This window comes from Manis javanica, chromosome 6 (genome assembly GCF_040802235.1).
Source record: "Manis javanica isolate MJ-LG chromosome 6, MJ_LKY, whole genome shotgun sequence".
Lineage (NCBI taxonomy): Eukaryota > Metazoa > Chordata > Mammalia > Pholidota > Manidae > Manis > Manis javanica.
This window is the reverse complement of record NC_133161.1, coordinates 37,318,804-37,333,253: the sequence shown is the minus strand read 5'-3', so window position 1 is coordinate 37,333,253 and position 14,450 is coordinate 37,318,804. Positions and strand designations below refer to the sequence as shown.

At 35.8% G+C, this 14,450-nt stretch overlaps 1 protein-coding gene across 6 annotated transcripts in view; it reads right to left on the bottom strand.

Annotated features, from left to right (window-relative positions):
- The window catches only part of IMMP2L (inner mitochondrial membrane peptidase subunit 2), a 917,077-nt gene that overhangs the window by 217,552 nt on the left and 685,075 nt on the right, over positions 1 to 14,450 (bottom strand). For 2 of the 6 annotated variants that reach the window (XM_037027501.2, XM_037027500.2), the window contains one exon: positions 1,695 to 1,797. The exons of the other annotated variants lie outside the window; for them this stretch is intronic. In XM_037027501.2, the coding sequence (XP_036883396.2) occupies positions 1,695 to 1,797 (103 nt within the window). The remainder of the gene's footprint in view (positions 1 to 1,694; positions 1,798 to 14,450) is intronic. 6 annotated transcript variants of the gene reach the window in all.

Below are 14,450 nucleotides of genomic sequence, written 5' to 3'. Positions count from 1 at the left end.
GGAATCACTACATTTCAAAGCAGTTCTGTGACTCTCACTCATATTACTGGTTCAAGCTGTATTTAACAAGTAGATTTCATTTGAAAACACGACTTAAAACAAATTACCTTGAAGTGCTGTACACAATATATTTGTCAATGTTTTGAATACTACAATTTCCTACTGTAATAAGCACAATGAGATTTCCTACATACATGATTTTTTAAAAGATATAAGTGACACAGAATATTTCCATACCTGATACACTTTCATGGGGATACCCATAGTTCAATGGTTCAAAATGCTGCTATTAAGTGCACAGCAGGAAAGGGAGTAAGAGCTGCACAACAGACATGGGTGACGTGCAATTTCCAGTGTTCTGGCTATCAACTCCACCCTTTTCTCTCCCAAGGAAGAAAGAATATGGAATACAAACAACTGAAATAATATTAATTATGTAAAAATATTTCATTGGCTTTATCTATTAATAAAGAAAAAGTGCCAATCTCAAATTTTAGTACTGTATTATTAGTAACTAATTATTTACCACATAACCCACAACTGATAACAAAACAGCAACAACTTTAACACTCACGTCAAAGTCACTACCCTAACCAAATAAAATCCACACTAAAGTTAACTAACATTCGAATGTGGACTTGGCCAACAACAAGATATACTTAGTAGCTTTAAACTTATTGCTTTAACGCTATAAAATTAAATCATATTTTTGAAATAACTGATATTTAAAAGCAAGAAAGACCTTAGAAGGTTTTATTATCATAACTACTAGAAAAAAGAAGTAGAAATAGTCTCCTAAAGTTCTCTTCATATTTCCATAACATTTCTCCAATCCCACCTCTCCTACTCTACTTTCAGCTAAAGGTAAGTCAAAGTGGCTGCTCCTCTCGTGAAATGAGAACAGTCCCTCCTAATAGGTGAAGGAAATTGTACTGTAGAGACTAACATTTAGTAGTAGGCAAAAGTATGTGGACAATTTTTTTGCAAACATATCTGAAGGTGCTCAATATTAACTGTACACACGTAACAAGTACAGATTTGTCTAGTCGTAGGAAAATCTAATAGGTTGAAGATTCAAGTTTTTAAACAGACAAGGGTAACTAGAAATTAGGTGCAATTTCATTAACTGAAATATTCTTCATTTTATATGATGACTTATTACAGGAATTCATCAACAGAGAGTTTCTGTATATATTCAAAATGAAAAAATTATTAAAGTTCAGTTCCATATTTTATGGAATATAAACATGGCATAAGGAATGTCTGTATTTCTGTTATACATCAAATGCTGACACAATGTTACTTACCAATATGATTTATACTACATTTGAATTTTTAACTAATGATTTAGAAAATCAATGCCTATTGGTCTTTCACACATTTTATCTGTTAAACACTAACTGAAAATATAAATTACAACACATTTCTGTGAGGAAAAAAAGACTTTCCTATTGTGATCAGCTAGTCAGTTGAAAGCATCTTTTGGTGACTTAGTGAAGTGTTCAAGTTTGTTTCTATGAAACAGATACATACACTTCTTGACAGCTTACATTATCTATATGACATTTAAAAAAATTTCAAACATAAGCTGTTTCACTATTCATGATGTATCGGCTGGATTACCCAAGAAACCTATCTGACATACTTCTGTTTCTGCATTTGAAATCCAATTATGTCAGCAGCAGATGACTTACCGGCCCGAAAGAATTACTGTCAAAACTGTGTCCATGATGATCACCTTCAACCCAGATGTGACCTCTGGGGACTTTGACATACCTGTGTTTGTGTCCCATGGTTCTAGAAATAAACAGCATAACGACTGATATAAGAACAAAAAGAGATCAAATAGCTATGCATACAGATTCATGAAGGGTAAAATGCTGTTATACAGAGGTACCAGATTATTATAGGTTAACTACAAGGCTACACTACCACCTCATTTTTAAGTAAAATATAGTTAAAACCCTGTAAACTTATCCAGAGTATTTTTTCATATTTCTGTAGGTAGGAATTTTGTGCTTAAATAAAATCGGTAGCACCAAATCTAATGTTTTGCCATTTTAATTCATAATATCCTATGTATATTTTTATGAAATCCAATAGGCTCTAACAAAATACAGACCTAGATTTTTTTTCTGACATTTGTTTTCATGTCAGCGTCCAACTTGGTCACCTGTCATAATCATTTCTTTAGTCAAGTAAATGTCTCAAGCCAACAGACAGCACTTTTCATAGGCTTTTACTTCTTGAAAGCTCAGCATATAGACGGAAAGAAAAAACTGGATAACCTCTTGTCAGATATAAACTATCAATGTCAGCTGAAAAATTTTGATCAGTACTATTTGCTTTTATAAGTTCTTGAAAATGAGCAATTTTTAATAATTTTGAACACTATTTAAAGATAAATGATTCATGATACATTTTTAGTGGGGCATTATATATTACTAAGGCTGACAAGGAAATATAATAAGGAAAGGCTCTCTCTCACATAGTGCCGGTGGCAACGTAAAATGCCTTTCTTTCTTCCCATTTTGCTATTTGGGGCCTATTTTTGTCAAATTTATTAACTGACTGAAATGTACATAACTTTTGAATGTACTGGAAAAATACACTCCCCCAAAAATCAGAAATATGGACAAATATTTATTATTAGGGGTGTTCAACACAGGCCTAAATAACAACAACAACAAAAAAAGTTTTCCTGAATCTACAACTATGTGATATTGGTTAAATAAATTATGACACAATCAATCCATTAAATAAAAGGGATTAGAATAAAATACTATCTCAATCTTACAATAATAAATTCTTTTGGGGGAAGAGACTATTCTTTTCCCTTTTTATTCCCCACACCATCTGGGAAAATGCCTAGCCTAGAGAAGTTTCTCAATAAATGTTGGTTGAATGAATGTCACCCCAGGGTCTATTACAGAGTTAAGCCCAGAAAGTGAGCTTCACACACTGCTTTTTCAGGTGGAGTCCCTATCAGACCATTTTTGTTAGTTAGCAACTTGTAGATGTGCAGAAGAATACATAAAAAAGGAAAACTACACATAAATTGGTACTGTTGAGATTGAAACTACTCATTATCTAGAATGGTTTTTAATTTTCAAGACAATCTCAGTGTTCAATTACTTTGCTTCAGATCAGTATATCATTCATGCAAGGAAGCAATGTTGTAGCCATTAGAAGCCCACAGTAAGTTAATGACTGCTGTTTATTTTTAATTACTACTGGAAAGAAAAGTTTCAGCTTTGGAAAGAAAAGCAAAAACAAGCTGAACACATCTAACCATCATATACTCTGTAATGTAAGTGTTCTCCAATTAAAATCTGTCATCATTACTGCTTTTATCATGAGATTGCGTCTAAGAACTAATATCCCATATCAACTGTTAATGACGGGGAGAAGACTGCTTTTACTTAATTGTTGGCAAGGCACACTCTCCTAACAAGTTCAAACATTTGTTCACCTTATTAAGCTGGCTGTTTTGGATAACTACTTGGAAAGAAAACAATTACCCATTTTGTCACTACAAATCATCATTCAAGCAGAATTATGAAATAAAACCAGCCTAAAATCATTTCTGCATTGTAACGGTAGGTTTTAAGTCAAGTATGCTCTTCAAGAAACCAGAAGAATGATATAAAACTCAGACGTAGTTTCAATGTCATATAAACCAAGGAGTCAAGATACTTGTGACAGAAAATGACAGTATCGTAAAATACCAGTGACAGTTGTGCATTTCTTTGTAATGACCATCCTACCTACAAAATTTAAATATACTCATCTTCCCATCATTTTCTGGCCCTTTACAATGCTTTATTTTTCTTCCCTTCACCTTCTAAAATTCAACATTCTCTTACTGGTTTGTTTATTGCCCGTCTCCCCCCAACCAGAACGTAAACTTCAGAACTTTGTTTTTCTTGTTCACTACAATATCTCCAGAGCCCAGAAGAAAGCATTTTACAAATATTTATTTAAATAAGTGATCAAATGAATGAATAACTGAAGAATGAAAAATACTGCCACAAGGGCAGAATAATATAGTGGAAAGTTCACAGTCTGGAAACAGACTAAACCAGTTTTAATATTAATACTATTACTCACAGGTAATCTTGTGCAAGTTTTAACTTCACCTCTACTAGCCTAATTTAAAATAGGATGAATGACACATACCTTAACTGATTGGAGATGAAGGTTAGTAGTCAGATGAGAGTATCACAGACGTTGCTATAGAGCAGTCTCTGCAATCGGCCTAATTTGGCTTTTATATCTGACCTAATGCTTTAAAGTTAATGTGATCTTGGGCAGGTTGATAAAACTCGAAGTGTTTCCTCATTTGCAAAATGGAGCAATATTCGTACCTAACACAAAAAGTTGTTCTATGGATAAAGTGGGATGTATTAAATACTTGATAAATGGATTCTCTAATAATTGAGACTGTCTTTAAGTTAGGCACTCAGTATAGTTCTGATGTACAATAAGAACCCAGTAAGTGGTAATTATAATCACTATTGTCTTCCTTTCTGTACTATTTTCTTTCATTTCATAATTCAGAATGTTTAGCCTTCATTATCTATTAGCATCAATTTCTTAAAATTACCTGAGCTGTGCTTCAATAATTTCTTTTCCCCACTGTGTGCTGTGATTATAGACTAGTTTTTAATGGTACAATTAATCTTTTTTTCCTTTTATTTGTATGCCCTTCTGGGATACTATAAAACTTACCTGTGAAAACACAATCTATCTGTGCATATTTAAATACGCAGAGAGTAGTAGGTGAAAGCACAATCTATCTGTTTGTCTTTTCACCTACTAATCACTTGCATATCTGGATGTCACGGTGCTAAAAGAAAGCGGTTTGCCTAGATGCCAGCAGGTGTGAACAACTCTTTGAGCTGCAGAACCCTGGTAAAATTCATGCCACCTACATAGCACATACTCAATTTCTTAGGTTTCAATCTACCTTTTAAAAAAATAACCCAAGGTAGCTTAAAAAAATACGATGTTAAAATATTGAGCTGGTTCTTTTTAGGACTGCCAAAGAAATATAATACTCCTAATAGAATTCCTCCAGAGAAGGAATTTTAAATAGCTTTGTGCTCCTGAATTCACATAAAAGAAAGACAAGATAATCTTTTAGGTGATTTAACAGTTAAGTGAGGTGTCAGCCTACAAGGTTGTATGTATCTATGCCTTGCAAATAATTTTGGTTTGACAGTCAAAAATGAGTTCTATATGGTATTTTAACTACCTGTCTACAAAAAGGCATTTTTAGTACTAGCTTTACCAAGACAAGTTACCTAGGTCTTATAAATGGAATGAAGAACAGTTGCCTCCAATTTGATTTGACCTTGAAAACAGTGGGGTTTTTTCAAGTCTGTGAATCTTTTGAGTGTCATCACTCTTTTGAGTTGAATGTAAAATTGTAGATGAAATCTTTGATACTACAAGATGGAAACAAATTCATATTTTTCATATTTGTATTTCCCTAACACACACACACACACACACACACACACACACACACACACACACACACACACACACACACACACCTCTCCTTAATTAGCATTAATAATTCATGATTGATTGAGGTAATTTTTTTCTTTAGTTTCCAAACTATTCAATTTCTCCTTGTCCAAAGTAGTGGTTGCCCTGAGTATATTTACTGCTCCCTGGAACCTGGACCCCCGGGGTTTTCATTGTCATGAAGTGACCAGGAGTCAAGGGCGCAGGACTCGGCAAGATCTGAAGTTATAACTAGATCTCCTTTATCATCAGGACTCGGCAAGATCTGAAGTTATAACTAGATCTCCTTTATCATCAGGACTCGGCAAGATCTGAAGTTATAACTAGATCTCCTTTATCATTAGTTTCGTTCTTAAAAAAAACAAACTTTTAAAAATTTCAATTAAGTCCATTTAGTGATTTTATTTCTTTTATGGTACATCCTTTTTATATTGTAAGAAATTTTGCCTAATCCGAAGTCACATAGATCTTATTTTTTCTACCATTTTCATAGTTTAAGGATTTTTTTAATATGGTAAGAAAGAAAGCTAAATTTCCTTTTTCTTTGTGCACTAGTTTTTTTGAAAAGACGATTCTTTCACAATTGAATTATCTTGTACTTTGGACTGAGTTATGTTCCCTCAAAATCCGTAATTGAAGTCCTATCCCCTAGTGCAATGGTATTTGGAGGTGGGGCTTTAGGGGAGACAATTAGGTTTAGGTAAAGTCATAAGGGTAGGGCCCTCATGATGGGATTAGTGTCCTTGAAAGAAGAGGCCAGAGAGCAAGCTCTCTTGCACGCTCATTCTGACTTCCATGTGAGGACTATTACTAATAACATGTAGGAAAGAAAGGAAGTCATTGAAGTTAAATTTTTCTCAGGTGGTTGAATTTTTCTAATGAAGAGAAGAGATATTTCTTACCTTTAGACTTTGTTTAATATACATTTAAAGCATTTTAGGAATAATAATGGAAATGTAGTCTACAACTTCCTAACCAGTGGAGAGAAAACAGAATTTAAAATGTCAGTTAAAGAATACAGGAATATACAAAGAAGTAGAAAAAGCATGATTAGTAGAAAGAATAAAATAAGATGGCATCCAAATATATCAGTAATCAGAATAAAGTAATGGACTAATCTAGTTCATTGAAAAAAAAAAAAGTCCAACTGGGGAAAAATTCTAGCTATATGCTGCTTATAACTGAGATACATAAAACAAAATGACAGAGATTTTAATAATAATAAAGGAATAATTTAGGAAAATAATGGCTAATTTAATACCAGATAAAATAAGATCAGGTCTCTAGATGAGATTTAGATTTAGATTTCTATGGGACCTGATCATGAAATGCCATTGATGCCTATCTGATCCTATAGAAGGATTTTAAGCAGGGAGGTGAGCCTATAACTTTTGAATGAAGAGTACAGTTAGATTTTGTTTCTTCAAATCCATGGTCAGAGTCAGTATTCTAAAAACTCCAAAGATCTCTCTGCTATCACAACATGGCAAGCTTCTTGCTGCCCAGTATAACCCACTCTCTTTTCTAGCTCTAAATGCCACTAATTGTTATGTTTGCCTAGTAATTAAATGCTTAAGTATGGAGGTTCCTTTCCTTGGAGCTTGTATTGAATTAGAAATGAAATGTGTGTAATTAATAGAGGCTGAATTTAAGTAAATTAGGTAATAATTTTTCTAGGAACCTGAAATACAGCTACCTACATAGCTACCTGTAAGTGATTATGTTTCTTAGGGTCACAGTTGGAAAGAATGTGGCAATGATTTAATGTAACTTCTCTTTGTACAGATAAAGTAGGGGCAAAAAGAATTTGGTAAAGTTATCTAGTGAATTAGTGGCAGGGCAAAGACTATAGAAACTAGATCCCATAATTTATTTTCCCTTGCACCATGGATCATAACTACTTGAAGTTCTAAAGAATAGGTCTTAACATCTTTTCACTAGAAAAAATTAAATGTCATTTTCTAAATAGAGTGTAGATTGTTGCTAGGTGATCAAAGCAAGTTTATTTCGTTCATTTAAACGTCACATTTATACTTATTTACAACACAGTTGAGGATTTTATACATTTAATATGAATGCTCTTTGTACAGCTAAGAATTATTTTAGTGATGAATATTCCTGATTGTTTTTTTTCTAAATTTGTATTAAAGGAGCATAAATGTGACAATTTCCTTAATATGTAGAAATGTTTTCTCTTGTTAAACATATATCTTAAATGTATCTATGGCTTTCCATAAAAACTGCTGCAATTATTAGTGAGAATTTGAGAAAGATGTCAACATTTACCAAACGTTAGATTTTTTCTATACTACATCAGTCCATGTATATAATATGAACTTAGATTATGCTTCTTATTTTCTTCTTATTCTTCTCATATCCTATATGTTATTGTATCCAATATTACCTTACCTTAGATTCTATTGAGTAAAAATTTTAAAGTAGGTAAATATATTACTGAATTACAGCAAATTTATAAACATTATAAGATATCTGACATAGAAAAGATAACTCCTCAGAGTAAAGAAAAGACTGTAATGCTGTAAGCCTGGGAAAAGGAAACGTTGGGGCAAAATACTTCTAAAAACTAAAATTAGTCAAAGGGAGAAATAAAGTTTAAAACTCGTTTACTGCTTACAAAACTGAAGTCTGGCCCATCTCTCTCTCTGGCTCAAGCAGCCACAACACCAGCGCTCCTTCTCACCTCTCAGGTACAGATAAGCCCTCTGTTGCCCAGGTAATCACCCACTGATATGGAGATGAACTTCTCCACTCCTAAGGAAAGATGCAAATGCACTAAAGCCTACTTGTTTACACCTCTGAACGCCTGTTGATATGCAGATGTATGAAAGCCAGGCGATAAATTCTGGAAATGTTTCAATTTTACCCACAGTCCACCCCTCCTGAAATCTCACCTTACAATTTACTTGATCTCCCTCTTCTGACCAATCTAGTAACATGCAATAGCAACATCAATAAAATCTTGATAATCTTCAAGCCAGAGGATTCAGCTTATGCAGATTAAGTAAATATACTTTACAGCACAGTCTCTCACTAAGCACAAAATACGTTTCTATACTTGTTTACTCATTCCTAACAATCATGCTAGATTGCTCACAAAACTTTTACCAAACATTAGATAAAGTCAAGCCTCTCTTTAAACATTATTTTCTTGACAGCAGCAACACAATCATAATTCTCAAGCCAGAGGATTCAGCTAGGTTCAAAGTCTCATGCAGATTAAGTTTAAAGCTCGTTCATTCTAGCCATCATGTGGCAGTTGCAGCCAGGGGGCGCAGCCAGGACACAAAGGCTGTAGAAGCAAATAACCATGATTGTCGGGGGCCAATTTGCTGTTATTACAGGAATACACAGAAGGCCAGCTTTCAGGTCTTTTCCCCAAGGTGCCAGAAGAGCCAGCCATCACTGATCCATGTGTTGAAATGTCCAGGGCCATGTCCATTTTACTCATAATTGCTGCACCCATCCTCGCAACACATGTCCAATAAAGTGGGTACCTCGATCACTCTCAGTAACTGGTGACTGACCATAGGCTGCAGAGAGATGCTCTAGGCTCCTCTTGGTGGTTTGCTGATCTGCACGATGTGCAGGGCACTCCTTCCAGGCTCGGTTGACTTCTTCAAAGGTGAAAGACAAGCCACATCGATGGGCCCACATTGTCTTTTGAGGTGTCTGTCCCATGCCACTCTGTGGCCTTTGGGTCCAGCCTTGCACCCACCCCACAATGGAATAGGACGTTATTACCTTAGTAGGAGCTGTTCTGGCAAAGGGCTCTGTAGCCAGCAAGGCATGGTACACCGTAGCCAGTTGCTTCTCTATCAAGGTGACCCAGACCTCTGATCTTTTTTATTGTTGTGGCCAGGCTCTGGTTGGCAGCAAGAGCAGCAGCAGTGGCAGAAGCAGTAGCCTTAGACTCGGGCCAAAGGTCGGGGTCGGCGTGGCTAGCAGCAGTGGTAGCACCTCCACAACCACATGAGTGTAGACACATGTCCCTCAGCGCGAGTGCCGCTTCTCCCCATCATTTCTAGGGGCGGCCCTCCCAAAGGTCGCACCCATTGTGACAGGTTTCGGGTTCACAGGAATCCTGACGACTATGCCAATTGTAAGTCTGGGGAAAGGAAATGTGGGGGCAAAATACTTCTAAAAACTAAAATTAGTCAAAGGGAGAAATAAAGTTTAAAACTCATTTATTGCTTACAAAACTGCAGTCTGGCCCATCTCTCTCTCCTGCTCAAGCAGCCACAACACCGGCCCTCCACCTCACCTCTCAGGTACAGATAAGCCCTCTGTTGCCCAGGTAATTACCCATTGATATGGACATGAACTTCTCCACCTCTGAAGAAAGATGCAAATTCACTAAAGCCATACTTCTCTCCACTTCTGAATGCCTGTTGATATGCAGATATACCAAAGCCAGGCGAGATATTCTGGAAATACTACAATTTTACCTACACTTGCATATATTCAAAATCAGTGTTTGCTAAAATGATAACCAATTATGTGAAATTTCAAAGGTGCAAATACCATAATTAGTTTAACTACTGTTGCACTGGATCTTATCATGCATAGGGACAGTGATTCATATCATTATTCCATGCAGGGTTTCCTAGCAAACCAATTTAAATAAAATAGTGAACTTGTAATACATAATTTTATGTTTTAAAAAAATCAATATTTATTATAAATGGTATTGTTGCACTTGTTTACAGAGTCTTCTCAAAATAATTTCTGAGGTGTCTGGATCATTCATCATTCAGTTTCATAGGTTTTTCCCATATGCTAGTTATACAGGAGGAAGGGAACATATTTCATTGCTTTTTGAACATAGGTCCAATAACGCTCAGATACTGGAGGAACTATGAACAATTTTACATCTGTTTGCTCTGATCTTCATTTTACAACCTTAACTTTTTAGTATTAAAAGGAATGTATACTATTTTCTGTATTTTCTACAAACAAAATTAATTAGACTTTGGATTAATTACTAGTAATTAATTTTTAAATCACTATTTTTAAAGTTTCAATTACCTACCAGTAACATTTCTAAATACAACTATGTCATAAGAACCAATTGGAATTTGGTTAAATTTGAATTGAGATCCTTTTTACATGATCAATATTGCAAATAGGAAAGTTACCTAATCAAAATCTGTAGGGATTAGCTTAATCTTCACTCCTTTTTCAAACCAAATATTTCCTAATGTCTTTATCTAACAATTTCATTCAAACAAATAGTATTATAGACAGAGACTATAATAACTTCTTACACACAGATTACACATTTGGCAGCTACAGATTACTCTCCATAAAACATAAGTAGGAATAAAATAGGTTTCATAAAATACCAAAAAAGGGATCTTGCTAATTCAAGCCCAGATTGCTTCAACCTACGTGAACCTGTATTATAAATTCATATTACAATGTCTAGCATTCATATGTAAACAAGTGAATGAATTGCTTGAAAATATGCATATTTTTCTTTCCTTATACTTAGGACTATGACATTGAGACAAGGCCCTTACCTATGAATTACCAAAGCATGAATGAGGTCATGGATCAGAGTGCCTAAACGCTAAGCGGCTTTGGTGTAAACATAAAGTTTACTTAAAGCTTCCTAGGACATTTTGTTTCATACTTATCTTTGAATATTTGCTATCAATGACCTAAGCCTCACGTAAGTAGAGAGCAGTATTTTCAGCTTCCAAGAAATGTGCTCTTGAGTATAAGTCTATGGAAGACAAAATTCAGGGAATATCCAGTTCAGAGAGGAAGAACAGGAAATCACTCATAATGAGGTTTTATTAAACTTCTAATGTTACCCAGAAAAATATTAAACAGCATAAAACTGACTTCTATATCCACTGGGTTTATATGGTGAAGGTCTGACCTGTAAGAAATTGAATTCAAGTGGAAAAATATTAGAGAAATATAATATCTTATATTGTTGTGAGATATAAATTGAAGTCAGTCCTCCATAGACATGTCTTCTTGAGACAGGGACCATGGTTGTACTCAGAGTAGGGTGAGGGACTCCGGAGTGGGCAGGACAGGATATTTGCAGTCAGAGCAATGTAATTACATGCAAGGAAACCCCCCTACTAAAACTCTACGTTAAACATTGAGCTCTAGAATCATTCTTCAGTGAAATCAGTTCCCCAGATAAAGAAGAGTAGCACATGTTTTATTATGCTAATCATTTGTAACCTTGTGTAAGATTCACTTTAACATACTAAAAGGCTCAGGCCTATGTGCTGTCTTTCCTCCTTCAGATCTGACAAGGTGATTTTGCAACCTGAGGAACTAACTTAGCATGCAGACCCAGCTATAGACGGCATGGTAAAAGGCAGGAAGAATTCCATCTTAAAGATAAGATTGCATTTTAACACCCAGGAAGTTCAAGAGGCAAGATTCTTTAGCAAGTAGACAATACCTCAGCCCACCTTGGGGGCTGGGCAGGCAGCCTTTTGATATGCTCCCAGACCAAGGCACCGGTGTCCCAGAGAGAAATCAAGGCAGGAAATTCCTTACAGTTAAGTTAATTTTTAATATTCAGGGACCACTTAACAAGTCCCCACCCCTAAGGTTTTTCATGTTCTAGAAAAATCCTCAACTGCCTATAAAACCCCCTAGACAAAGCACCACCACGGACTCTCTTGTCCCCTCCTGGTGTGAGCCCGGAGCTCAGACCTTTCACTTTATCTCCAAATAAAAGCCTGTACCTTGCTCTCCTACCTTGACTGTTTGAGAAGCTCATTCTTCAACTCCGCAAACAAGAACCCAGGCATCACTCTGATATTCTGCCATGTAGGCCTATTGTTAACCTTCTAAAGTAAATTTTTAAATGATATTAATCATCTTATGAAACTTTGAAACCAAATAGAAAAGCCATAGTTAAAAGGGAAAAAAATTCAAGATTCACTTCTATTTCTACTTGCATCCAACAACTACTTCCTTCCTCCTTAGCTCCCACACTGGTCAAAGCCACCAGCGTCTCCTTCCTGGATTCCAACGGTCACTGCCACAGACTGGCTTTCATGTCTCTACTCTCCTGTATCTTTAGTTATTCTCAACACAACAAATTCAATCATGTCATACTTCTGCCCTGTTGAGAAATTCCTGTGGCTTTCCATTACACTTACAATAAAATCTGAATTTCTTACTGTAGCCTACAAGCCCTTACATCCAAGATTCCCAGTTGTGGTACTCCAGATATTTTGAACCAGATAATTCTTATCCATGAGAGACTGTTGTGTAGTTGGGGGCGTTTAAGCATCCCTGGCTCCCACCCACTAAGTGGCATCCCTTTCACGGCTGTGACAACCAGAAATGTGACCAGGCACTGCAAAATGTCTCCTGGGGGCAAAGTCACCCCCTCTAGGAGTCACTGCTTTATGTGATCTGGCTCCTCCCTTCACGTCTGGCCTCACCTCCTCTTGCTCGCTCTGCTCCAACCACCAGCCTCTTCCATGTTCCTCTGACACACCAAGAGCCCTCGTTGACTCTGGCCCTTTTCTGCACTTGCTGTTCTCTATGCGGAATGCTGTTCCTGTAGAAATGCTCTCTATTTGAAATTGCTCTTCCTGTCAGCATTACCCCTTAACATACTTTCCTTCATAGCATCTATCTGCTCCCTGCCTTTGTAATCTTTTTCATTGTTTACCCGATATTTGTCTGTCTCCCTGACTTGACTGTGAATTCCACAAAGGCAGGGACTTTCCCTGTTTTGTCCAACACTGTCTTCCTAATTCTTAAACAATGCCTGTCTGTATTTTCAATAGGTGTTTAATGAATATATATTGACTAAATGGATGAATGAGTATGAATGCTGATAGTAGTCCTCTTTAGAATACTATAAACAATTTAAGGTTACTGTTTCTTACATTTTGATAACAGCATCATAGAATATCTTACATTGGAAAGGGTTTCAGAAATCTTCAGGCAATACAGTCATTTTACAGATAAGAAATTTGAGGCTAGAGAGGTTTGTCAACACTGATAGACTTAATTTGTGCTAACCGACCTTTAAAAATCAAAATGATGAAAACTAAATTTCAAGGCTTCTCTTTATAGTTTCCTTTGTGGGCCCTTTCACCTACATTGATGGAAGCTTCATTTACAAATTAAATTTTTAGAAAATTTGAATTGAACCTAAGTCTAGGTATTAAGTATAAGATAATTATTTAGAAAGTTACCATTTTGATAAGTGAAGACAATTTTGTCTGAGATTTTTAGATGGGAAATTGACTAACATACTAGATAGTTAAAGTAATCATTAAAAGAAAATCGATGACTTATATTTTACAGAAATGGTAATTTTGATGATAAACTAAACTAAGTCAAAATATATAATGTATAGAATTAGATACTTGGCACTAGCACTCTGAATGGATTCATTATGTGGACTTAATAGATTAATTTGCATAAAATCTAACACTATTTGGGGAATAAATATTATTCAAACGTGTATTTGGATTTACAATACAGTATTTATGAAATTTAATGGATTTATAGTACAATAGATTTGTAAAAAATGCTGGATTTGAGCTAAAATGATGATGTTAATAACCTGCTATTGTTAGAGCACGCAATTAGGTATGAGCAGGAGAAAGGGGCCAGCCCATCACCAAGGAAGACTCCTCCTCGGCCAGCCCGTAAGTTCTCCTTAGTTCCCAGTCCCACAGTCAAGGATGCCTAGTTCTTCAGGAGACCCACAGTCAAGGACAAGGACACCTAGGCTGTGAGGAGCCCCAGGCCACAGCGGTTTCCCTGATTACAGGGCATGAGCAAGGGCTGAAGAACTTGTCTGAAAGTAACCCCACCTCATCAAAATAACATTTAAATCTAGTTAGCATTGTGATTTTGCCCCCCACCCCCACCCCACCGTGGGCTTCACTTAG